Source organism: Rousettus aegyptiacus, unplaced genomic scaffold, assembly GCF_014176215.1.
Source record: "Rousettus aegyptiacus isolate mRouAeg1 unplaced genomic scaffold, mRouAeg1.p scaffold_m13_p_8, whole genome shotgun sequence".
NCBI lineage: Eukaryota > Metazoa > Chordata > Mammalia > Chiroptera > Pteropodidae > Rousettus > Rousettus aegyptiacus.
Genome location: NW_023416311.1, coordinates 90,487,498 through 90,511,870, shown reverse-complemented (window position 1 = coordinate 90,511,870; position 24,373 = coordinate 90,487,498). Strand labels below are relative to the sequence as shown.

Genomic DNA, 24,373 nt, shown 5'->3' with positions numbered 1-24,373 from the left:
CTTCCAGAAGCAGGGGGATGGACAGATCGTTGGTGGGCTGTCACTCTTAAGGGAAGAATTGTACTGGTTATTTTTATCGATGATTTCAATAACGTATTAGATGGTTAATTACATGTAAACTACTATAATTATTTAATAATTAAAATGCCGAAATATTTCTGTAACAGTAGGTAAATAGCTCTCCCACCCTCCTGCCTTGGCTCCTTCCCTGAGATTCCCCTCATGGTCTGGAGACCAAAGGTTAGCCCATAATGGAGGGGGTTTTCCAAGACCCCCGCATCTGAGCCACTGCAAGAGCCTACCTACCCCGCCAGGTAGGTGCCTAGGTTTTATAGGTTGATAAATATTTTGACTAAATATTTGACTCCTGCCTGTGAATGTTATAAAGAGAAATCTGACACATCTTGCTGAATACAGAAGAATGTAAATTGTACATTCATTGCTGCAAACTAAAGCATAAATAACCTTCCGCAGAGGGCTATTTCCCTTTCTACATAAGTTTCTTCTGTGCCTCAGTTTTATCATCTGTAAAATGGGAATAATAATAGCAATAGTATCTAATGCAGAGGGTTTTTGTGCAGGTTAAAATGAGGTGATGCATATTCTTTAGATGAGGAATTGAACAGTACATATTTCTTAGAAGAATGGCTGGTAGGTAGGTACTCAACCAATGGTAGCTGTTATCATTAGCAGGTGCTGTGAGGTACTCAGCTTCTAGCCTGCCCTTGTCTGAAGGCTAAAACAGGCCATAGACCCTGAGCCCGAGCCACACCTGCTCAGGGGAGGCAGGGGCCATGGCCTGATCTCTAGATGAGGCCTGTCCACATATGGCCATCATGTTGAGCCATATGGACTTTCTTGTTTAGAATGTCAAGATGGCCTCACCTTTTTGGGAACTAATAATAATAATAATAATAATAAAAGGTAGGCAGCCCTGACAGAAATAAGGCAGCCAGCCTTAGCGTAGGAATATACTCTCTTTCTTTCCTATTTGTTTCTGGGTTCCTGAGTTTTGTCAGAAGTAGGGCTTAGAGGAAATGGTAAATTACAGGTAGATATTTCGGTGTACAGAAGGATAGGAGGTATTATTTTGCAGCAGTCATAGAAAATATGAAAGATGCCAATTTGCCAGTTGGAAGATTAAATAATATTTAAATGAATTTTGAAACCTGAATGACAAATCACGTGAAATATATTCATTAACGCGCGTCATCCTAGTGATAAACCCCCAAAGAAGAGTAATTGATCCATTTGTGAATGAGCCTGATTAGGATTCTAACAAGCAAATTATTGTTTAGCTAATAGCTCATACTTGCAGAGATTTAGTTTGAGAGTGGCCCATTCATTCAGAAAATTGGATTTGGATTTCACACATTAGTGTTCAAATTTCCTAGGTCTCCGTTTTACCATAAGCAATTCAAGTTTGCTTCTGCTGTAAACACTAGCACAGATAGTCAATATATAAAGTCCGGGCTTAAGTGACAGTTAGCTTTGGGAAATAAAGGAAGAATGAAAGGATCGTGTGTGATCTTGTTAATGCTCCTTTCCTGTTACAGAACATTGGCCATCACAGATAGAAAGAGCTCACAGTTTATATAGTTTTGTAACTATAGGTTCGGGTTCGAAGAGAAACAAATCTACCAGAACGAAGGGGCAGCACTCTGGTGAGGGTCTGGGCCTCCTGGGAAGATCCAAGGAATGGACGGTGGCGTGGGGAACTGGAGGGGCATTTACGCCTCTCTCTGAAACACATAGGGATAGAGCCATCAGCTGCCCTTCTGTTGTATCAGTATCTCCTTGCGCTTTGAAATAAAGATAGGGCTTCTGGCGCGATGGTAGCCATCGCCGATGCTAGGAAGAGTCATATCTGGGAGGCATGGCCTGTGTTACTTAACTTCGTCTCCTGTTACATGCCTTCAGAAGGTTAATGGGGCTCTGGGTACAGGATGCTGCTGTTAATGACAAATTTTCCAGGTCCCAGTAGGCACAGAGCAGGCCCCAGTTGCCACACAAACTGCTGTTGTACTGGGAAACTCGTCTAGTCTCATGTAAGAATTGAAATTTAAAAAAAAAAAAAAAAAAGAGGAAGAGAAATGGGCAACTACGATTGTTCCGTAGAGATGCAAGAGAACATCCTAAAAGTTTGGGTAAATCCTTAGCTTAACAAACCAAGAGTGGGTAGAAGCCATTCTTGGTTGTGAGAGAAAATGCTGCCTAAGCCAGCAAGATGATTCATAGCCTCATGTATTTAAAAGTTAATGTTTTTTTTTTTTTTCTTTCTCTGCCTGAAAACCAGGTCACCCTTCAAAAGCGGCAACCTACTCCTAGTATTCCCCACAGAAGTTAAACCTGACCTTTTACATTGAGCAACATCGTGTCGAAATCCCCAGCACCAGGCCCCATTCAGTTCATACCAGGGGGCACCGTCCCCATCAGGAATTTAGTTTTTAGGATCTTAAATGAGTCTGGTTTTCTCTAACCTCATTAGAGCACTCGTGGCAGGCAGGAGAATTCCAATAGGGCGCTGGTCAGGAGATTGGATACTTGTTCTCACCACTTGGTGGCTCGAGGGGGCTGAGGCCCTAAATTCAGACAAATCCTGGAGCAGTTCTAGGCACTCAGATCATTATGATGGTTTTGGGAGCCCCCTTTGTCCCTGCAAGGTCAGGGGCAGGAATAGGAGAGCCTAACAGAGGTGGGCATGGTGCACCCCCTGAGTCCTGGAGCTGCAATTTTAGGGCACTGTCAGCTCCCTGAAGCAGCAGCTGCAGCAAATGGAGGCTAACTGTCCCAATCTTGGGAACCCACCCAGGGCAGCAGGAGCCAGAGCTTCTAACTCACAGCCATGACTTCAGGTGCCAATAAGAATCATAACTCTTGGCTTTGGTGATCACTTCACCTTCATTTGGGGGCTCTCCCTCTTAGGTGTTTTCCTCCACCTCAAACCCCAGCACCCAAAGCAGCACCCCAATACAGAGGCGCCCTTCTCATCTCACCAGAGAGGTGTCAACAAGGCCTCCCTATGCAAAAAAAAAAAAAAAAGTAGTTGCCGTCCCTAGGGATTTTTTTTTCTTTTTTCTACTCTCATCCAAATTTATCCATCTTGTGTCGCGGTGCCCATGGCTCTTACATCTAAGTAAGTTGCTAATAAGTTAAAGCACAATTTCACAAAGTGCATTCAAAAATTTAAGTTCTAAGGAATATTGTTAGTGTTTTGTACACACACAGAGATGGACACACATACCTTCGCATACACAAAACGCGAGGGTGGTTCTGTGGTCAAATAAGTTTGGGTAATGCTAGATAAACACAGTTAAACAGCTTTCTCTTCTGTGGGACTTTTCAGAGCCTTTGTTATGCTCTGAGTGTCGAGAACAAGGGTACAGGGTGCAGCTGTTTTCTCTTAGGGTTTTCCCAGCCAACTGACAGACTACTTGGGGAAGAACTGGGAGCCTTAGTCCTCCCTTCCCTTCCCTTCGTTCCTGGGAACAGCTTGGGCTCAGACCATGTAGGACCCCACCGGCCGCTAGATGGGGGTGTTTCCCTGCAGCAGGTGAGCTGATCCTCGCTGCTGGACACTCATAGCTACTGAGGCCTGGGCTTAGGGCACAGCTGTCGTTAGGAATGCCGGGTCCTAAAAGATGGGATCTGACCCGATCTATATGGACTTACCACCTACACAACAATTAGGACATTATACATTGTATTTAGTAGATTCACCTCATATTGCTGGGTCTGATGTGGATGAATTTTGGGGGGTCCCAGTGTATGAAAAATAGCTTCAATAAATATAGGCCATACTTTAAGAAAACCCAGTATATAACATAACATGGATTAACAAAATATGTGTACTACAGGAAATTTCTTTTCTTAGTATGGTGTATGATTAAACAATAAAAAATTGGGGAGTGTTCAGCCTAGATGTTGGTGTTTAGATAGCTGATGGCTGGTAGTGTAGAGAGAGATTTTTGTTGGTTTGTTTTGCGGCTACAGAGTCTGCTTCACGTAACAAGAATTCGGTACCAAGGAGTACCGTCCCCTGTGGGTGAGCGAGCTGTGTGGGGTAGAAAGAGTTTCCTCGGGCTGCAGGGACATCCACCGGATGTTGCTGAGAGGGGCCCTGGCGGTTGGGAAAGCGGCCGCACAGCAGCTCCAGGTCTGGCCTTCACGACGGTCCTGTGGCTGGCTGTGTGAAGGAGCCAGCGCTCATTTCAGTTCTTTAGAGTCTACTGGGGATTTCAGGTCCCACCAGTGGAAAATGCGCTCCGCCTGGCTTAGGGGCTGCTCTCCACTGGGGTGTTTTTTGTGTTGCTAGAGGCACAAGCTTTCGGGTATAAACATGAGGGTGTGACAAAAACACATTGTGATTAATCATCAGTAAGGTCTTCACCACAGAAGGGGGCGGGGAAGACAACATAGACAAAAATGGGTATAAAGGGTTAGGTTAAAATATAATCATGTTTATAATATTTAAACAAACACCAAAGAGCCAGAAAGGGCTAGATAGTCACTGTTTTAGGATGGAATTAATACACATCCATATATACTGACTGCAGTGAGTCTGTTTTCACGTTTTGTATTCAGTGGTGTCATTTCTGGAGGGTTCCCCTGCCCTTTGTTAACCACAAGATAGCTGGAGCCCCGGAATCTTGCAAAGGGGGGGAGGGCTGGGAATTAGGGTGATGTTTTCCACTCTGGAGAGAAAAGAGGCAGCTGGCTGGCTTATCATTCCTTTCTTGCATGCAGCCTAGAGCCAAGCAAAGTAATAATCATTGACAAGGTAAGTAACTCTTTAGCAAGGAACTGTTTTTCCAGGTTTAGAATAAACCTGGAAAGGTCAAGGGAGCCTCAGAGGTGTCAGACAACTTATTATACACACTTCTTGGTCCACTGCCACCTCCACCCTCACCCCCACCTTTAAGCCCAGACTGGGAGGTGAGTTGGGCCCTCGGCGGGGCTTTACGAGAGGAACAAGGCTGGTTTCCAGTGATCTGCAACCAAAGTAATTGGGATTTTACAATGACTGTGAAATTCTGACTTTCCTTGTTCTGTTTCACGCTGGCACATGGCAGAGTGTGGGAACTACTGCCTCAATAGTAAGTACAGTAAGTCCTATGAGAGACTGTGAAAGTGCTCTGGGCTCTGGCCAGGCCGCGGGCACAATGCAGGCCAACCACACACAGAGGGTAACTGGGGTGAGTGGCGTGGGATTTGGACATACCCGGCAGGGGTGGGGTGGGAATCCTCCCTCCAAAAGCACCAGCCCTGAGAACACATGAGTCCCAGCCGGCCCTCAGGAAGCACCTGAGCTCCTGAGCTAGGGGGCTCAGCAGGCGGCTGGGCTCGCGCAGACCCCTTTGAGGCTCCGTGTGCGGAGCTAATGTGCGTGACAAGCACATCCTGACCATTTCAAGGAGTCCAGGAGAGCAATAGCTGTTGGCCACAGGCCCAAGGCCATAGCCAACAACAGCAGGGACAGGGCCTGCCTGTGCCTCTCGCCCTTGGGGTGAGCCAAAGCCAGCAGGGGTGCTTTGGTTATGTTTAGCTGTGGGAAAGGCTCCACCATCAGCTTGGCTGTTCTCTCTCCTCCTCCTCCTTTCTCAACACTAGTCGACCGAAATTTAGAGCCCGCCGCCCCGGCTAAGCGCTCTCTTTCACCTCCTGTAGCTTTGTGTTCTGATTTCTCTTCTCATCCACCACGCTTGCCTTTCATTTCTATTTCTACTCTTCTGGGTCCATTCTCTCCGCACCTTTTCCTTTTCCATTCCTTGCCCAGGGGCTGCCTGTCCACCAGGCTGCTCTCTCTCTCTTTTTATTTTTTTAATGCCTTCTCTTCCTTTTCCTTCTTGGCATTTTCCCCCTCTACCCACTTGTCTTTCTTCTCAATTCTTGCCCGTTCGCATCCCACGCTTTCTTCCTCTCTCTACTTCCCTTTCTTTTCTTCCCCTCTTCCTCCTACCCACTTTAACCAGAAGGGAGAGAGGCTGGTGATGAGGCACAGAATTTTTAGATTCCAAAGTCTTTTATCTTTGTCCCTGTCGCTAATAGGCCCTCGGCTGGCAGCCCCTTGGCCGGGGCTGTGCTGATTTAGAGAGCAATAAAGCAATTTCTTGGATAGTTACCTCAGAAATTACCTTTAAAATTTTTATTTCTTTTCCTTTGTTTTTCTTGTTCTCGTTCTTTTCTTATTTTTACTTTTTATGAAAAGATTTTGGGAACATGCCATGGGTGACCTGCCAACATAGGAACTTATACTTGGAAGCCCAATGTCATTGGGTTTTGGGGTTTGCTTTATCTCTCTCTCTCTCTTTCTCTCTTTTAAATGTTTAAAAGTTAAGTTTAAACTCTCCTGTTGTTCATGGTATTGAATAATTATACACGTTCTCCCCTGGGGATAGCAGAGTCCTTAGTTTCATGTCTGCTTTGCATCGACTACATATATTTTGTGAAACTAATTCTTGTTTGTTTTGTACATTTCTTTGAAATGAGATTAATTCTACCTTAATTTCTTTAAACTGCCATATCTGTGTCTTTCGAAAGAGGAAAGAGATATGGCTGTTACCTCTCTGACAGAAGTCCCCTAAATTATCCCCAATTTTTGATGCCAAACACAACTATATAACCTGTTATTTTGCTAACCGTGTGGAAAAGGATGATTACTCAGGAAAACAAAGTGATGACAAGTTGAATAAAAGGAAGTACACTTCTAAAATATTGGAAAGTCAGAAGTGGGCCGAGGACCAGAATTAAAGAGAGCCACTCTGGTTGATGAACTGTTGCTCTCTTAGCTGTATGATATTGGGCAAATCCTTGATGATTCTGTGCCTCGTTTTTCTCTTTTATAAAGCGGGACTAAGCAACCCTCCCTTTTTCCATGCTACCTGCGACTTCATGAGATTATGATGAAGAGCTTGTGAAATATGACGCTGGAAGGTGATTTGTAAAAACAAGTCAGAGCCCCGCTTCTCACACTTCACCAGTCCCTCGAGGATGTGGCTGAAGGGGTCCTGGGGAAGCTTGGCTTCGAATAAAGAAATCACGGGGGTTCTTTGCTGGGAATTGTTCTTTCCGCCTTCCTCGGAGAACATCCAGGGTTACCCGCAGCTGCGCCCCACATGGCCCAAGGCCTGCTCTTTGGCTCACAAGAGTAACTGGGCACAGTTCAAGCTTCAGCATATCACAAGGCTCCTCAGGAGTGCTGAGGGCGTTAACGGTGATGGCTAGTGGGGGAGACCTGGGAGACGCCAACTTGAGGCCATCAGGCCAGGCAGCTCCAAACCTGGCCAAGAGTGTGCGCGGCCAAGAGGAAGCAGCTGACAAGCTGTTAAAATGTCGTATTTCCAGAAGCCGGCCTTCTTTGTATTTTCCTTCCACGTGGTTCAGCGCTGAGGTCAAGAGACCCACAAACCATGTAACCTCCATTTTCTGTTCTGTCTCAGCCATCACAGAAGCCATTGAGATTCCACAGTTTATCGGCCGCAGTTACCTGACCTATGACAAACCAGATATCCTCAAGAGGTAATAAGTTTCAACAGGCACCTGCCTTATCTCTCTGGGGGTAGATTTTTCAATGTCTTTCCCAAGGTGTTTCCTTATCTTATGTGTCAGAAGATAATTCTCAGAGAAGGCAGTTTAGCCATGGCCTCGAGGGGATAATTCACACAAAATAAACACAGAAACCAGAACAAAACAAAACAAAAGACAAATAAAACTTGGAAAAGGCAACCCAAACCCTGTCTGGTCAAAGGTTCTGGAGAGAGGAACGTGCCCAGCCGCAGGTTTCCCAGCATTCATCATTCTTGAAGCCGGGGTTATGAGTGTGATTTCCCGGACAGGGCAGTTAGCTGCATGCTGTTCTGTGACCACAGTCTGCAGCTCTGCTTGGGGCCTGCAAAGGAAGGTTCTGGTCCTCCCTCAGTGCCAGACAGGCTTTTTCATAAACAAAGGTCCACCGTCCTCTTCAGGCTCTGGCCAGTTCAGTGATGGGTTCCTTAGCTCTCTTCATGAGGATACCTGAGCATGGCACAAGTAGACACCCAAGTCACCATCCCCGGTGGCAGAAGCTCCAGCCCTTCCCTGGAGTCCAAGCGCTTGGTTTGAAATAGCCTGTTGATATGACAAGGGACAGGCTGGCCCTTTGGCAAAATTCTCAATCATCTTTGGTGCTTTCAGTTTGCCTCTCCTCTCTTTTTTTTCTCTCCCCTAGTTCTTTGTAGTTTATAGTGTGCCATCCCCCACTATACCACCAGCACAGTCATTCTAGAATTTTCCTTCCTTTTCAAGATGACTATTTCTTAACACACTAAGATAAAGCTTTAAGCTAAAAGCACCCAGTCCTTAGGGTAGAATTTGGTGGCTTTTAAGGAACAAAATGGTTGAAAGACATTTTCCCAGGACATCAGAGACATATAACCCTGGTAACTCTGAATGCACACCAGACAGACAGACATTGCTTCATTTCTCCAATCTCACATTCTATTTTTCCAGGTGGTCTTGGCATGGCCTTAGGCAAAATAGATCCCTAAATAAGAGAGACCCTCTTCTTTCTTCAACCTTGTTTCCCCAAAGATGGAGTACTCAGTCCCCAGAAACCAAGGACAGTGTGAAAGGGACCCAGATCTTCAGACCCCTGAAGCTTAGTGAACTGCACTAGGTGGTTTGGGAAGAATACGGGGTTTATTGAGCATAGGAGGCGTGGGGGCTCCAAACCAGAGCAGCTTGGATGACCCTTGCGTGCACATGTGTATGTGCATGTACACATGCATCTGTGTGAAGCTGTAGGTAAAAGTCAAAGTTCAGGGTCTCTTTTAGTTAGATGCCTTTGACTGTAGGTAACAGAAAACTCAGCTCAAAATGTCTTAAACATGAAGGATATTTATCGTTTCATATAACAAGCAGTCCAGACTTCTCCTAGATCCTGGCTTGAGTAATTCAGAGAATCAACTTTGTCATCAAACACTCAAGTCTCTTCTGTCTCTCTGTCTTATTATCCTCAGCATGTTCTCCAGAGGCTGCTCCCTTCATGGTTGTAAAACAATTGTCAATAAGATGCTCATAAGATACCTATAAATCTTCAGTGCAATATCCAGTGGTAAAGTAAACGAACAAACAAACAAAAACTTTTTTTCTCATGTGACTCTCTTTAAAAGGAAAGGGATCTTTCCTAGGACCTTCTTGATAAATTTCTTCTATCCCACTGGATAATAATAGCCACAGTCCTACTCCTAAATCAGTCACTGCAAGAGAAATGGAACCATCATCATGCTTGGCTTCTACCAATCAGTGTATCTAAGACAAATGAGGGAAGGAAGGAGCCTGGAACAAAAAACTGGGAAAAGCGCATCTCCAGAGAATGGGCCAGGCTGGACTGCTGTGCATGCACTTGGCCTGGTGGAGAAGACAATTCCATGGACCTTGCTTCCCCCTTATCACTCTGAGCTCCTGCTTGGGGAAGGCAACCTTGGTCTCTTGCTGTCTAAACCCAGCTCTGGGAAGCCTGGACGAAAGTCTCCACTGTTCACTGCGGAATGCACTCCACAGAGGAGTGGTACGAGGGAGAGAACAGAAGGAGACTTTTCCAAAAGCACCTTGTTGGTAGTAATGTTAAATTATGTTTACTCTTATCTCACCTTATACCTAAGGACCTCATACTTGATCTTCTTCCTGTAACAGATGAAACACTGGTCACCTTAGTGAGAATGGATCTCTGAACTAGTCTATTCCCATGAACTCATAAGAGCGCAAAAGCCTGTGATCCTGTTCCTAGCCAGGGCTGTAGGGCGAGACCTGACCTGACAAAGTATCCCTGCTTTCTTTTCAGCTTCTTATTTGTCTCCACCCTGCAACTCTCAAAATCATTATCCCATCAAGTCACCTTCATTGTCTGAGATTCTGCCTCCTGTCCAGTCATTCCTCCTTGCCCTCAAGGACAGTCACTGCCAGACCTCGCCATCCACAGTCATGATCATAGCCCAGAGAAGCTGCCAACTTGAACCTCTTAGCAATTCAGAAATCTACTTTCTGCTGGGGAATGGGGAACACTTTCCCAAGAACCCTTGAGTGGTAGGACAAAAAAGAAGGAGGATTGAAGTGTGTTTGGGGGTACATCCTGGGACTGTGGCACTGGTCAGAGTCTGGTTAATCTGTGACTCATCAAGTGCCCTCTTGTGGAGTCATACCACACCGGGGGAGGGGCGCTTTGCTGCAGCCCGAGCAGTCCAGACTTTTAGACCCGTGGTGTGACTCGTGGTGGTGATGCCAGTTCTAATTTCCTGGTAGTAAGTGTTAGAGATGCCAGATTATCCTTCTATCTGGCAGAAAGAAAAAAAAAAGAAAAAAAAAAACCTCAGAAACAGATATTCGTGGAGAATGGTAGATTTGGTGCAATTACTTTTGTATTTCCTCCAGGGTGTCAGGATCAAGATCGAACGCATTCATGAGGTTTAAGACAACTGCCAAAGATGGCCTGTTGATGTGGAGGGGAGACAGTCCTATGAGACCCAACAGTGACTTCATTTCCTTGGGCCTTCGGGATGGAGCCCTGGTGTTCAGGTAACCCGCCCCTTGCCAGCTGTCTTTGGCATCACCTAGCGACTTTCCTCAGACAGTGCAGAATATGCCAAACGGAGTGATGCAGAAGTGAACCAGAAGCAGGCTGCTGGGTTAACTGCTGCCTGAAACGCCACACGTGTTTCAGGCTCTGGGTCTTTCCAGTATCCATCTTCTGGAGCAGCAGTCGGCAGTCTATAGCAGGAGGGCTCACTCTGGCCCACCACCAAGTTATGCAAATGAAGTTTTATTGGAATGCTACCATACTCATTCATTTATATATTGTCTATGACTACTTTCAGTGGCACACTTGAATAGTTTTAATAGGTACTACGAAGCCTAAAATATTTATTACCTGGCCCTTTACGGAACAATTTCGTGCCCCCTGTTTCAGTATGTTTCAGCCATATGCTCCCCACTTGCAAATTAGGAAGTAACAGGAGGAGGATTCGACACGGCCGAGCGTGGACGTCAGGCCTCTGCCGAATGCTCCCGCTCAGGTGGCTCTGAAGATCTGAAGTTGGGAGACCTGGCTTTAAGTTCTGACTCTGTGCCTTATAAGGCGTGTGGCCTCAGGAAGGAGAATGCCCGCTCTCCACTCTCCCACTGCTAAGACCAAGCACAGATCTGTATCTCAATAGATGAACCCAAAGTTTGGGTTTTTCCAGATGCTTCTTGGGTGATGCCAATAAGTCAGTCCCTCAAGTTCTTACCTCTTTTAAGTGAATTTGGACTACTCTCAAACTTTTCAAATGGGTACCTATGAAATAGCCAAAGGACTGATTGCCTGATAACTTCTTCCCACCAGAGTGGGTGGGAGCTGGTTTCTCCAGGGCAGTGATGGGCTTGCATAATATGAAAAAGCTTCTCCAGAGATCATGATGACACATCCTCACTTGATGTTGGAAAACTCGTCTACACTAGTGATGCTCAAAGTGTGGTCCCTGGACCAGCAGCATTATCATCACCTGGAAACTTCTTAGACATGCACATTCTCTAGCCTGCCCCTGGCCAGAAAAACTCTGGGAGTGGGGCCAGAAATCATTGTTTTAACCATGTTTATAGGCGATTCTCATGAACGCTAAGGTCTGAAAGCCCGGCTCAGTCTCTAGACTGTCTTCTCCACGAAGGCAGGAATTTCTCTGGCTTTCTACTCTTTAATTCCTTCTCTGATGTCTAGCACAAATGTTCACTAAGTGACATGGAATTAATTGGAATTGAAATAGACAAAGGCAAGATAACTGAACTACAGAGAAGATGAAGACTTAATTCTGGGCTTCTGTGGTCATGCAATGGAATTACTGACAGCCAAAGTAGGATAATGTCAGTCCTTTCAGTTTGAGTAAAAAGCATTTTGAGAGGAAATGTCATTTATCCAACATCACGCTTGCCCCTAAATAGTAGAGTATGCTAAGTGATGCGATCCTATGACTGTTGAGGATTTTTGAGAGAAGCGTGTGGTCGAAGGCTAGAGGATGGCCTATGAGAGCAGTTCTCACCATCTCCGTCCCCTTTCCCCCTCTGGCCCCAAGGTCAAACACCAAGCTTTTTACACCCCAGTTTCAGGCTGGCTGCCGCGAAGCCATTTTCTTGTGGTTTTCCTGTGGTTAACCTCACCAAGGCCTCAAGTACTTGATTGTGCCCAGAAAAGCGAACTGAAACAGTAGCTCAGCCGTGGGTGGGAGGCCAACTTCCCCCCAAACCGCCAGCTGAAACCTATTCACCAGCCGAACAGGGAAACTCAATCCGTGCAGGGCCACCCCAAGGCTCCCACGGGACCTCACACCCGGCCCCGGCCAGCCCCCCACAGCCCCTCCCCCCCACCTTCCCATATTCCCTGGGCGCCTTTGAGCAGCTCCATCCCAGACATATTTCTTATGTTACCATTTCATTCTTAGGTTTCTGAAAATTGGCCCCACGTTTTTCTTTTAAGCCTAGAGTTCTGGTTGTGTGCTGTACAAAGGACACGTAGCTAAGACTGTTCCAAGACAGGCATCTGTACCTGTCCTTGGACCTGAGGCCAGAGCTGCTGCTCTCCCCGTGTCCTTCCCTTGAGCAGTTACTTTCCTGCTCCCATCGACCTGACACAGATGTCTGGAAGCACTAAGGGAGGACTCGGAGTTCAGGCCAGTGGTTTGAAAGTGTCGGCTTGTTTCCGAGGTTGATTCCTGGGTCTGCACCCAGAGAGTCTCGTCTATTGGAGCAGGTCTTCTTGGGTGCCAGACTTTGATTGGAACCAGTCGAACCATCCCCTGTGAAACAGGGTCTGAAGTTGTCAAAGGCATGAACTTTAAGTCAGACAGGAAAGATTCCCTGACCACATGACCCCCTGCAAGTTTCTGGACCTCGTTGAATGAGTTTGTTCATATAGAGGACTTAGTGCAGGGCTTGGCATATCTAGTATTAGTGATAATAATTATCAAAATTATTATCCTTGATCAAGTGTTTTCCATGTTCTAAAAAGCCCTACCATACCTCAGGTTAATAACATATGTAAGGCAGTTAGCACGATGTCACTGCTTTAAAAAAGGTAGCTATTATTATTGCTATTATTAGTCTTTTCAATTAGACATAGGCCCTGCCGTCAAGCAGCTTACATCAGTGAAGCCTAGAGAGTGAACTGGTCTGGTCTGGCTCATAGACGAACCATTTTTGAGGTTTTGGTGTTTGATCCAGGTCCAAAGCAAACAATAGGAAACCTAAGATAATAAAATGTATTCTCAGCTTTCTTGACTTTTTTCTTCATCTGAATGAATGCCAGTCCTCTTGTTAATTTAGTGCTCAAAACTCTTCTGTCAGAGAATGAGGAAAAACAATGGAACACTAAAAAAATTATTCATGGGTTTTATGCAAGATTAAGCAGAAGAAAGGGAGTCAAAGTGCTCAGCTAAGATTATTTTGTTTTGTTTTATGATTAAAAATGGGGCATAAAAACTCAGCAAGCAGGTTTGTGAAAAATCACTTGATTGACAATCTTTCCCACTAATTTTCCATGTCACCTTGATAACATTTTCATGCAACAGAGAAGGGGAAGAGACCTGACTTTGGCAAAGGGTCTGGTGCTATAGTTTAAAGGGGGCATGGCTAAGTAAGTAGAAGTGTCACCACGTGGAAGCTGCCAAGTGGTTTCCAAAAGGCCTCATTTAGTGCCATTTCCTGGTGGCCCACCTTGGTGCTCAGCCTCATAGCTGCATGCCAAGTTGAGTAGGAAAACTTAGATCAGGATAATCTATTCATGCTAACCAGATTCACAAGACATTGGTAGCAAAACCAGACATGCATTTATTTGTTTATTTTTGCATTCATGCCTATGTTTTTACTTTTTAAAAAAATCGAGTTATAATTTATAGGAAGTGCACAAACGTTGGGTGTACAGTTTGATAAATTCGAACACACGTGAAGACGTGTGGAGCCACCACACAGAACAAGATATAGAATATCTCCCACACCCAAGAAGGCTTCCTTACGCCCCCTCCCAACAAAGCCTACCACCGTTCTTGTTAAAGAGAGATTCCAGGGTGAAGGAAGTATCAGGGTGTCTGGGGAATCAGGAGCTTATTTGGAGGGTATGAAATCCGATGGGGGCGGTGGAGAGTCAGGCCACGGAGTGTCCTGTTCCTGCACACCCCGGCCCCCCCTCCGCCCCCGTGATGGCTGGATTCCTATCTGCTAGACGCGGTGCTGACTCCTCTGAGCACATCCTGGTTCTTTGCACGAATGGGAGTGCTCTCAACCTGGAGAACACAGTGTGTCCAAACACACTGAAAAGGTTTCCATTCACAGGATCACAATCACGTTCCAGTCTAGTGTGTCTGCCATTATACCCAGGTAACCTCTGTTCTGAGATCTGGGTATTCCTGACCTTTTCAGTTACATATTTACAGACTGTTGGTTTACTCTCACCCATGACTACTCTTCCAGGAGAGGCTCGGCCAGTTTAACTCTTGGTAGCAACTTCCTCCTTCCTGCCAGTTCCTCCGGATGCGTCATCCACCCTGTTGAGAGCTGCGTTAAGTATGGCACATACTCGGAGTGGTAGGATTATTTGTTTAGCTCCTACTGTGTGCTGTGCTCTTTCCATATGTTATCTTACTTAATATCCCTTACAAGTCCTAGGAGGAGGTGTAATTACCCTCTTTTCACAGAGGAGGAAACTTAGGCTCAGAAAAATGAGGCAAATTGCCCAAAGTCACTGAGTTCCTAATTTGCAAGAGTGAGGAGAAGGGCAGGTTAGTCTAATCCACACGTTCTTGCTCGTTCTGTCACCCCTGCTGCCTCTCGTAAAGGCCACATGCAGTCACTCAGCTACGTTTCTGCCAGCCAGCTCTCAGCCAGCCTTCATATTCATTCATTTCCTCAACAAGCATTTGGCCACTAAATAATGAAATTTGAAAATTCCACCTCCAGGCTGCTTTATACAAGGGACTTTATACTTGATGTGGGAAAATCCATTAGAAAACAGTGGGTTTTTAGGGTCAGAGTCACAGCTTTGTCTCATAGTTTGTCAAGTCGCCCAAGTTCTATTCTTGGTTAAATGTCGATGGGCTGTGTGACTTCTTTGAGCCTCCGCTATTAAAGAAAGGACCCGGAGTGCTTTCTCTGGGGAAAGCCAGACACTTTCTATTCTCGCTCTTTTCTCAGACTGAGTGCACGCAATTGCTCAGGAACCAAGCCAGGGCCCGTCATTCCGATTTCTTTGCCAGTGAGGTAAAAGAGTAACATGTCCTCTTACGAGATAAGGAGAGAGTTCTCCCGGGTGGGATTCATTTTCCTTCAAAGGCCTGATTATGATTACATAGGCTTTATTACATTATCAAGAGGAGGTCTAGGCAGTTGGCCCAGTGCCCGGCCAAGAGTAGTCACTCACTAAATATTTGTCGAATTGAATTAAATTAGAATAATTGAATGAACCCTGGACTGAGAGGGATATTTCTCTCTGGTAAACAACATGTGCATGTCTTCTGATAACCTTAGGGTATCCGGGTATCTGGAAACAAATAGAAAATAGAAAGTTACTGAGCAGACCAGATATCACAGTAAAATGGGGGGGGCCAAATACGACACCAAGTTCAAGTCCTATACCTTTAGTTTTGGAATGAGTTTTTGGCATTTTACACAATTTTCTTAATCTCTTTGGGGCTTAGCCTACTTAGCGGTGTTCTGTTTTGTTTTGCTTTTTAAAAAGTGAAAACACATGCATTAGTTTCCAGAGGCTGCCATAACAAATTACCACAAATTGAGTGGCTTAAAACAACAGACGTTTGTTCTCTCGCACTTCTGGAGGCTGGAAGTCCAACACGCAGGTGCTGGCAGGGTTGGTTCCTTCTGGGGGCTCTGAGGGAGAATCTGTTCTATGGCAATGGCCGGCAATCCTTGGCGCGCCTTGGCTTGTAAATGCATCATTCCAGTCTCTGCCTTCATCTTCGTATGGCATTCTTCCTTGTGTATCTGTGTCCCAATTTCCTATTATGAGGACACCAGCCATATTGGATTTAGGGCTACCCTAAGCTAGTATGGCTTCATTTTAACTACTTACATCTGAAAAGACCCTTTTTCCAATGAAGGTCACATTCTGAGGTTCTCGGTGGACATTCATTTGGGGAGACACTATTCGACCTTTATTTGTGTAACACATTGTAACTGATAAAACCCTTCTTGTTCCTGAAACTATACTGATACTTCTGTACTTGGGGCTTTAAAAAAACATCAGCTTTGAGGATATTAGGCTAAGTGAAAAAAGCCAGTCACAAAGAGACGAACACTATATGATTCTACTTACATGAGGTACCTAGAGTCATCAAACGCATAGAGACAGAAAGTAGAATGGTGGTTGCCAGGGACAGGACGGGGGGAATGGGGAGCTGTTGTTTAAAGGGTACAGAGTTTCAGTTTTGCCACATAAAAAGAGTTCTGGAGATCGCTTGCACAACAGTGTGGATATATTTAACATCACTAAACTGTACACTTAAAAACGGTCACGATGGTAGGTTTTATGTTATGTATCTTGTGCCACAGTTAAGAACATTGTTTGATCATTCATGACCTAGCTTGGAAACCTAATTCATAACCCTGTGTTGTTTTGTGTTAAGTAATCGACATTCCGAGAGGCAGAATGTCGATTACATTGTGAACGCATGTCGCCTGTGCTCCAGGCCTTTATTCTGTTGTCTGCCTTGTTCTCCTCCAACGGCCTTAGCTATAACCTGGGCAGTGGTGTGGCATCCATCATGGTGAACGGCTCCTTCAATGATGGTCGGTGGCACCGCGTCAAGGCTGTTAGGTGAGTGCCCACCACAGAGCGAGACAGCGGGAGGAACTGTCCAGGTCCCGTTTATCCCACCGTCCCCTGCCCCACCCTTGCCTGACGTCCCACACTCCCCATCCAGGGTGCTGAGGGCAGTTGGCTGCCAACTCCCACGTGTCCCCTTCATTGACACTGAGAGGCCAGAGAGGCCGTGCTCTGAAATCTCCATTCAACAGAGACCTTCTGGAGAAAGGGCTTTTTGATGGCTAAACTGGAAGACGGCCTCTCGATTTGGTGAGATCTAGATATCTCTAGTGAGATGAGACTTCAGGGAGGTAGACTCCGAGGAATCCTTCAAATCTCATTATGTAGGCAATGGCCCACTTTGTTTTTATTTTTATTTTAGACATTGTATTATCTGAACCTTAGAAGTGATGTGTAACCTGTCCCCATTACATATCTCCTCTATCCCAGAAGTTACTCTCCTGACTTCTGATTAACTTTGGGTGAATCATTCCCTCAAAATTACAGTGCTGCTACTTACATCTGTATTCCTAACATATTTCGAGAAACCAAACTTAGCTGCATGAAGAAACGTCAGTTCTGCCCTGGTAGACGAAGTTTACAGGAGATGAGCCGAACAGTGTTTTTGGTTTGGGTTCCTGAGAATGTGCCACAGCCCTTCCTGGGGAGGTCAGGGGGAAGGTCATGAGTGGGCCTTGGGAAACCTGGGGCTACCATGGTCAGTTTCCTACTCAGCTTGCATACAGGCTGTGGCAGAAGTAGCCTTGCTGGACCCCGCTCTCTTGTACACTGTGCCTGCCTTCGACACCTAAAAGGATGTGTGAGGACACGGAGGCAGATCTGTGCCCATCAGCTGCCCAAGTGGCCTGGAAAGCTTTTAAGATAGAGATTTCGAGGAAGCCTCAATTCTGACTTGTTATAAAAAGAAATATCTTCCCAAAGTGAATATTTATAGGTTTGATCTAAAATATACTCTAGAATATAAGGTAAATGCTCGTAGTAAAATCCAATTCCAAGATACTCTAGACCAGGCGTCCACAACCCCTGGCCCATGGACCGGTTCTGGTCCATGGCCTATTAGGACCAGGCTGCAGGAAGTGAGTGGCAGGTGAGCAAGCGAAGCTTCGTCTGAATTTGCAGCCGCTCCCCAGCGCTATCGTCACCACCTCAGCTTCACTTCAGATCATCAGACATTGGATTCTCACAGGAGCACCGGTCTCTAGTGCCAAAAAGGCTGGGGACTACTGCTGTAGACTGTGTGGCTTCTAAGTTGCTCATTTCTCTCTCTTACTCAGCTATAAAAGGGCTCACTCGGAAATACGAAATACTCGACCACACTTCATCCCTGTAGCTCCCATCCCATGAACACTCTGCTCTCAATTTGCTTGAACAGAGAAGTTCGGTAGGACACTCAAACATTGTGGAAGGATTTTTAAATCCTCAGAATTATTGCGGTTTGATTATACACATTAAGACACACATTGGTGGAGATTCTAGGCACTTCCTAGACATCTAAGGAAACAAATGTTAAAGGACTTTCCCAAGACTATACAACTGTTTGTGTGCAGAGCCAAGATTAGAATCTTGGATCAAAGCTCTTTCCATCCCACTCTGTGGTACGGGCCGACCCCAGCTAAGATTTCGGGTGTTTGGGGGGGGATTAGGCAGGGAATGTCAGAGCATCAAGCTTGGCACCACGAAGACGGTTTAGCAGACTTGGCTCTTAATGCTTTCATCACCGATATCTCTCCCAGTGGGTCTGAGGTTGCAGCAAGGGTTGAACAGAAGGAGAAGGAACTGAGACCAGGAACTGGATAGATGTGAGGATTCAAGCGGATACTGCGAACTGTGTCCCAGAGTATCGGACAGGCCTAGAAAGGGTGGCACGACTGATCTAAGCAGGAACTGGGTGAAAGCCTTGGATGTCAACTATGGCAAGTGGGTTGGATTTGGAGGGATACCTTAATTCTCTGCAGTAGGCTCCAGGGTCAGAGAAAGGCAGATTGATGCCAAGGAGATCGCTACAGGGAGCCTTGTTTTGTACACTGTCTTGCTCTGAGTAATCTTGGTTTTGCAGACATTAATCCTAGCAGAAAAAGAGAGAGCAAATTCTCATTTATCAAGCACCTTCAGGATGCCAAGTACTCTACATGCTTTATCTCAGTTAATATTCACAGTACCTTAGGTTTTATAATCTTCATTTTACGGATGAGAATGATGATATATTGTGAACAATAACGACACGTTCTTCCGCCACTCTTTGTAAAACAGCATATATCAGGTACCATGCCCTATGCTTTGCATGCATAATCTCTGATCTCCAGAATAGCTTTGGAAGATGGGCATAGTTATTCTCATTTCAGTGGAGGAGCTGAAGCTCTACAAATTTGCTTTTTCATTTATCTACCGCTATGAGCCACGTACTATTCCGGACACATGGAATACATCATTGAATAATACGGCATCCTTGCCTTGATGGTTGTGCATTCTAATGGAAGGCAACAGACGATTAGTAATAAACATAATGAAGAAGTTAATTACTTATTAGGTTAGAAGATGATACCATGTTTATTTTCAAATCCAAGATGCCATGGATTATAAGACATATCTTTTTTTTCTCTGAGACATTAAAAATAAAACGTTCTTAGAACTGATGAAACAAAGTAGAAAAAATGGAATTATTTTAGAGAAATGGGGAAAAAAAGGCAGGGCAGGTAAGGCAAGGTGTTGGGAGCATTGCCCATCACAGCATTCAGGTATGAGATTCTAAAATGGCATATCCAAAATGGGGAGGTAGCAGTGTGTGGTCTCGAGGGTCGAGGACAGAACAAGAGAAATATGTCTAAAGGCAGTAGCCAAAAGAGATGCTATCAAGAGGTAATGCCTGGGTAATCAGATTTATAGTATTGTACAACCCTCCAAAAAAGGGGGTAGAGCCAGGAACCTCTGGAAGGTGAATGAAGGATTAAAAGCAGGAAGATTGGTTCTAAAATTTTACATGGATTTACCTGAGGAGTGAGAACCCGAGCCCCTTCTCTACTTCGCGTAGCTGGCACACTGCTCTTTCCTTATGCATGAAAATATAACAAAAGTCAATTCACTGGAGAAAGTAAGCTAAGGGTGTCTAGAATGGGAGACACTAGGTCTAACTAAATACTGGACTACTGTCTATTGTACAAATTAAGACCGGGGACTATGCGGAAGTTCATATGTTGAATATTAAGAATTCTGTGATTCTTTCCCTGTTGGGATTCCAGAATGTTGGTAGCCAGACGCAGTAAGGAGAGTAGAAAATCCAGGTGTCCCTCTAGGAAACGACGGAACCAAGTGACAGCCCAAACAAGCCATGGTCAGCAAAACCTGTTCTGCACACAGAGCTTCCAATCTGCTTTTTGAACTCAACACTTCACTGTAAAGTGGCAGTCCGCCGTCACGAGGCATTTGGAAAAGACCTTGGGGGTAACTTGGGGGAAACAGCCTATGAATAAAAAAAGGATAAAAACTATTAATATTGCCAGCAGATAAGGGAGGTTATTAACCAAGAAACATGAGCTGTTTGCTATAAATCAGAAACATTAAAAGACCAATAAAGAACTCTTAAAAAAAAAAAAAAAGAAGTGAGGCCTGGGTTTGTATATCCCCAAGAGCAATAAAAACAAACAGACTTTTCTGAAAAAGGCTTATGGGGCTATTTAGTTTTAGAAATCAACTCAGAAAACTGCAAAGCCCTTGTCACAGATAAACGCCTCCACTCCACTGTCTTTGGAGTCACTTTGGAGTGACGATGTGAGTCCTTCAGAAACTTCCAAGCCATTTTCCATCCTTTCCTAGAGAAATCCTCCACGGACAAAAACTGCTACGTCGGCTTCCCATTGTGCTTAGAATAACATCCAAACTCCCCACGTGTCACCGTGACACCACCATTCCTCCCTTTAAAAGTTCCTTGCTTCCTTCTCGCCTTCAGGATAAATTCTAAGCTCCTCGTGCCCTTCACTACCAACTTCTGGTTCCATCTTTCTCCACTCCGTCCCCACCTCCAGAATGCGCCACGCTCAGTCTGTACTCACCTGCTCTCCTCTCTCCCTTTGCCATAGCCACTTCCTGTTTGCCTTAGCTTTCTCCTTCACCTGACCTAGCCAGCCTTGAAAACTCATCTCAGACAGAATCTCCTTTGCACATCATTCCCTGGCCCTCTCCTTCTCCTGTATTATTATTCCACAGCATCCTGGAATTTTTCTACCATAGAGTAGCGACACCGAATTGTCCTTAGCAATTTGATTCGTTTGGCCTTACTCAGTAGATCTAAAACTCCTGAGGGTCAGGAATGTGCTTGTTTGTTTGTTTGTTTTTCATTTTTGCAGCTCCATCATTTATCATAGTGCCCGGTGCACGGTAGGTACTTGAACACATTTTTATTGAAATGAATGCATGATTGAATGGAGCTCCACAAATGGTGGTGGTTTTCACAGGGATGGCCAATCTGGAAAGGTAACCGTGGATGACTATGGGGCCAGGACAGGCAAATCACCAGGCATGATGAGACAGCTCAACATCAATGGAGCTCTGTATGTGGGTAAGTGACCTTCAACCAAATCTAAAACATGCCATTGTGTTTTCTTGTTAGTCCTCCACTTGCCGCACTGGGCTCCCCAAAGTCGCGCCCTTCCCTGGAACAGTCAAATAGCTGGAAATCAGGCAGCTGTCCAGATAGTTCATTCTCCCGTTTTCTGAACTTCTGACTCATGGCTGAGGGGGCAGGAAGCACTTAAATGCTTTGTACTTTGGACTGATCCACCAGGAAAACTATGCTTTTCTTGTTTATAGAACAGGAACCTTCTAAATATAGCTCCACTATTTTCTAGGTGGAAGGAGAATCTCTTTTTCTAGCCCTTTTCAGAATTAGAATGAGTGATATTTCTGTAAATAGCTTAGAACCCACTACTGCAGATACGTAAGCGTGAAAAGATGTCTCTGTCCATATGATATTTTCTAAAAGTATGCTTATTTGAAAGCATTCAACATTAGTGTATTTCTTTCGGTTTAAGATGATATCGCCTCTAACTGCAAACTACATTTTGTTGACATTGTACAACATTGCAAAATTTACCTGATACTATTTGGTTTGAAGTGGCCAGTTGGGTAGGAATTCACACATGATGTAGGTTGTGTATCAGATCGATCCAAGCCAACCTGTTCCTTCAGGGATAATTATAAACGAGATGAGAGATACTGAGCAGTTTGAAGGATCTCACTTATCCTGTGAGCCAAGGGATGCCTTGGTCAGCAGACACTCAAGTGTTCTAAAGAGACATCCTCCCCTTCGGCTCACACATCTCCCTCTCGCTTCCTGGCAGGGGGAATGAAGGAAATTGCTCTGCACACTAACAGACAGTACATGCGCGGCCTCGTGGGCTGCATCTCTCATTTCACCCTGTCCACCGATTACCACATTGCTCTCGTGGAAGACGCCGTGGATGGGAAAAACATCAACACGTGTGGAGCCAAGTAATGCCAGCCGGTCTTGCCCAAGGGACAGAGCCTACTATCCTGAGGATCCTGGGCACCCCGAGACTCTACCTGATGCCACACACATAGGCGTGGGGACCAGGTGTGTTTCTTCTCATCATGGAAAAACTAGAACCAGGATGGGAGTCCCTGTGCGACCTTTCCTGCTGACACTGTGTGGGCCACACCCAAAGGAATCCTCTGCGTAGGAAGCATCGAACTCTGTCCATTGACTGTGGAGTGGCTGCCAGCGATCACACATCAAGGCAAATTCCAGGGCCCGTCTGCTGTAGCTTGATGACTGTGTTGTGATTCATAGTGCGTAAAAAAAAAAAAAGAAAAGAAAAGAAAGAGAGAAAGACCCAAAGGGCAGTATTAAAATATTTCTCTTCTTTTCTGACTCATGATACTTACTGACAGCAGAATGACTGTGTGACCTTGAACCTCGAATTTCTCACCTTGGCCCATGAATTATTGGGATTAACCCCTTCTACTCCTTACTGGCTGGTTCAATGTGCTGTGACCCTTCCATGAAAATAAGGATGAGGGGAGACTACATAGAATTATAATTATGCTGCCCTTCCAAAGTTTACCATTAGTGAGAAATCCCTACTTTTTATAATACTAATCTAAGAAAATGGGCACCATGATTTTGTAGCTATCCTTTTGTATGTGTATATTTTTATAGCTGCAGATTGTCCACACAATATACTTTTGCAAGTTTGGGTGGACGATCTTGAATTCTTTGCACACTTCCTAAAAATTTTCTCCCAAGGGAGACTTGTTTGGGCTCTTTGTGGCATCAGTGGAGTGGGGTAGGTAACTTGGGGGTGCATTCTCTCGGGGAGCTGACCATTCTTTTTCAGTAAGTGTTGACGGCTCAAGGAGATGAATCCGAAGCTCTCAAAATAAGCAGATTAAAAGGCACATGTTACTGAGGAGGGTCGCTGTCATTTTTGTTTTAAGAGAGGGGGAATGTCTATAGTAAACTTGAATAAAGGAGATGAAGAAGGCTAGAACTCATTCATTTAGTCATTCATTCATTTTGGAGGTGTTACTGATCCCTGCAGACGCCATGTCCAGAAGTGAACACTAAGACAACGAGTGTTTCTGAGGCTGTGCCGGGGGCGAGGAGCAGGGCTGCCTCCTTCTCAGCCATCGGCCGTGCCACTTTGCTCTTTACACGTGATGCTGGTGACAGCTGGCTCGCTGGCAGATCCCCAACGACGGGACTTGCTAAGGGAAAGGTGAGATGAACGCTGCCCCCAAAGGGCAGGGAAATATGACCCAACTCATACGAGAGTTTATAATTAGCCCCAGTCCCGAGTCGACTCTTGTTTGTGCAGCATTCATTCAGTGAAGACGTTGAGCTTTGTGCAAAGCACAGTTTGGGGGCATATTAAGAATTCTTTAACATGAGTAAATCAAATAGAGGCGTTCGCCTTATGCCTCGACCTTCTGCCTCCATTCCTGGGGACTCTGATGACCAGGAGCCTTCCTCCTAGACGAATAATGGTGACGATAACAGCAGCATAATAATTCATCGTCTCCTACATATGTCTCCTTGTGAGTGCAGTTTGGAGAAAAGCCACGTGGTAGAAAGTGGGTTTTTCCACCTCCCAAACACCCTCACCTCAGTATCTTCACCTTGGAGACTGCTAGGGTCAGCGCTTCCCAAGATATAATAGAATTGCTTTCATAGCACATTTTGAATCAATTGCCTCCAGCCAAAAAATATCATTGTGATTTTAGCAAAATATCCAGCTGAGCTGAAGCCAGAAAAATTGTGCTGTAGATGAGCTTTTGTTCCATGGAAGTGTGATCCAGAGAGAAATGCAATGACCCAGGGATGCGGGCTTGGGAGTATGTTGAAGTTGACAAGAATTCTGAACCACCAACTTGGGTGGGATGCAGAAGGGGCTAAAAGGTTGACACCATGATGGATTCATGGCAGTAGAGACCTTGCTGGTGAGAGGGGGCAGGATACAGAGACCCAAGAGAAGCTGATCACAGGGGAGGCTCAAGGTAAACAGGGTAAGAGGCAGTACATCC

The 24,373-nt window shown here is 45.3% G+C and overlaps 1 protein-coding gene across 2 annotated transcripts in view; it reads left to right on the top strand.

Moving 5' to 3' along the window:
- EGFLAM (EGF like, fibronectin type III and laminin G domains) overlaps positions 1–22,866 on the top strand; it is a 149,070-nt gene extending 126,204 nt beyond the window's left edge. Inside the window, exons 1-6 of one of the 2 annotated variants that reach the window (XM_016153847.2) lie at positions 926–5,096; positions 7,440–7,518; positions 10,408–10,551; positions 16,745–16,828; positions 21,286–21,389; positions 22,171–22,663. In XM_016153847.2, the coding sequence (XP_016009333.1) occupies positions 5,066–5,096; positions 7,440–7,518; positions 10,408–10,551; positions 16,745–16,828; positions 21,286–21,389; positions 22,171–22,325 (597 nt within the window). In that variant the 5' untranslated portion in view covers positions 926–5,065 and the 3' untranslated portion in view covers positions 22,326–22,663. Of the gene's footprint in view, positions 1–925; positions 5,097–7,439; positions 7,519–10,407; positions 10,552–16,744; positions 16,829–21,285; positions 21,390–22,170 lie in introns of those variants that run through there. The other variant, XM_016153845.2, reaches the window with a different exon arrangement.
- The last annotated feature ends 1,507 nt before the right edge of the window (positions 22,867–24,373 follow it).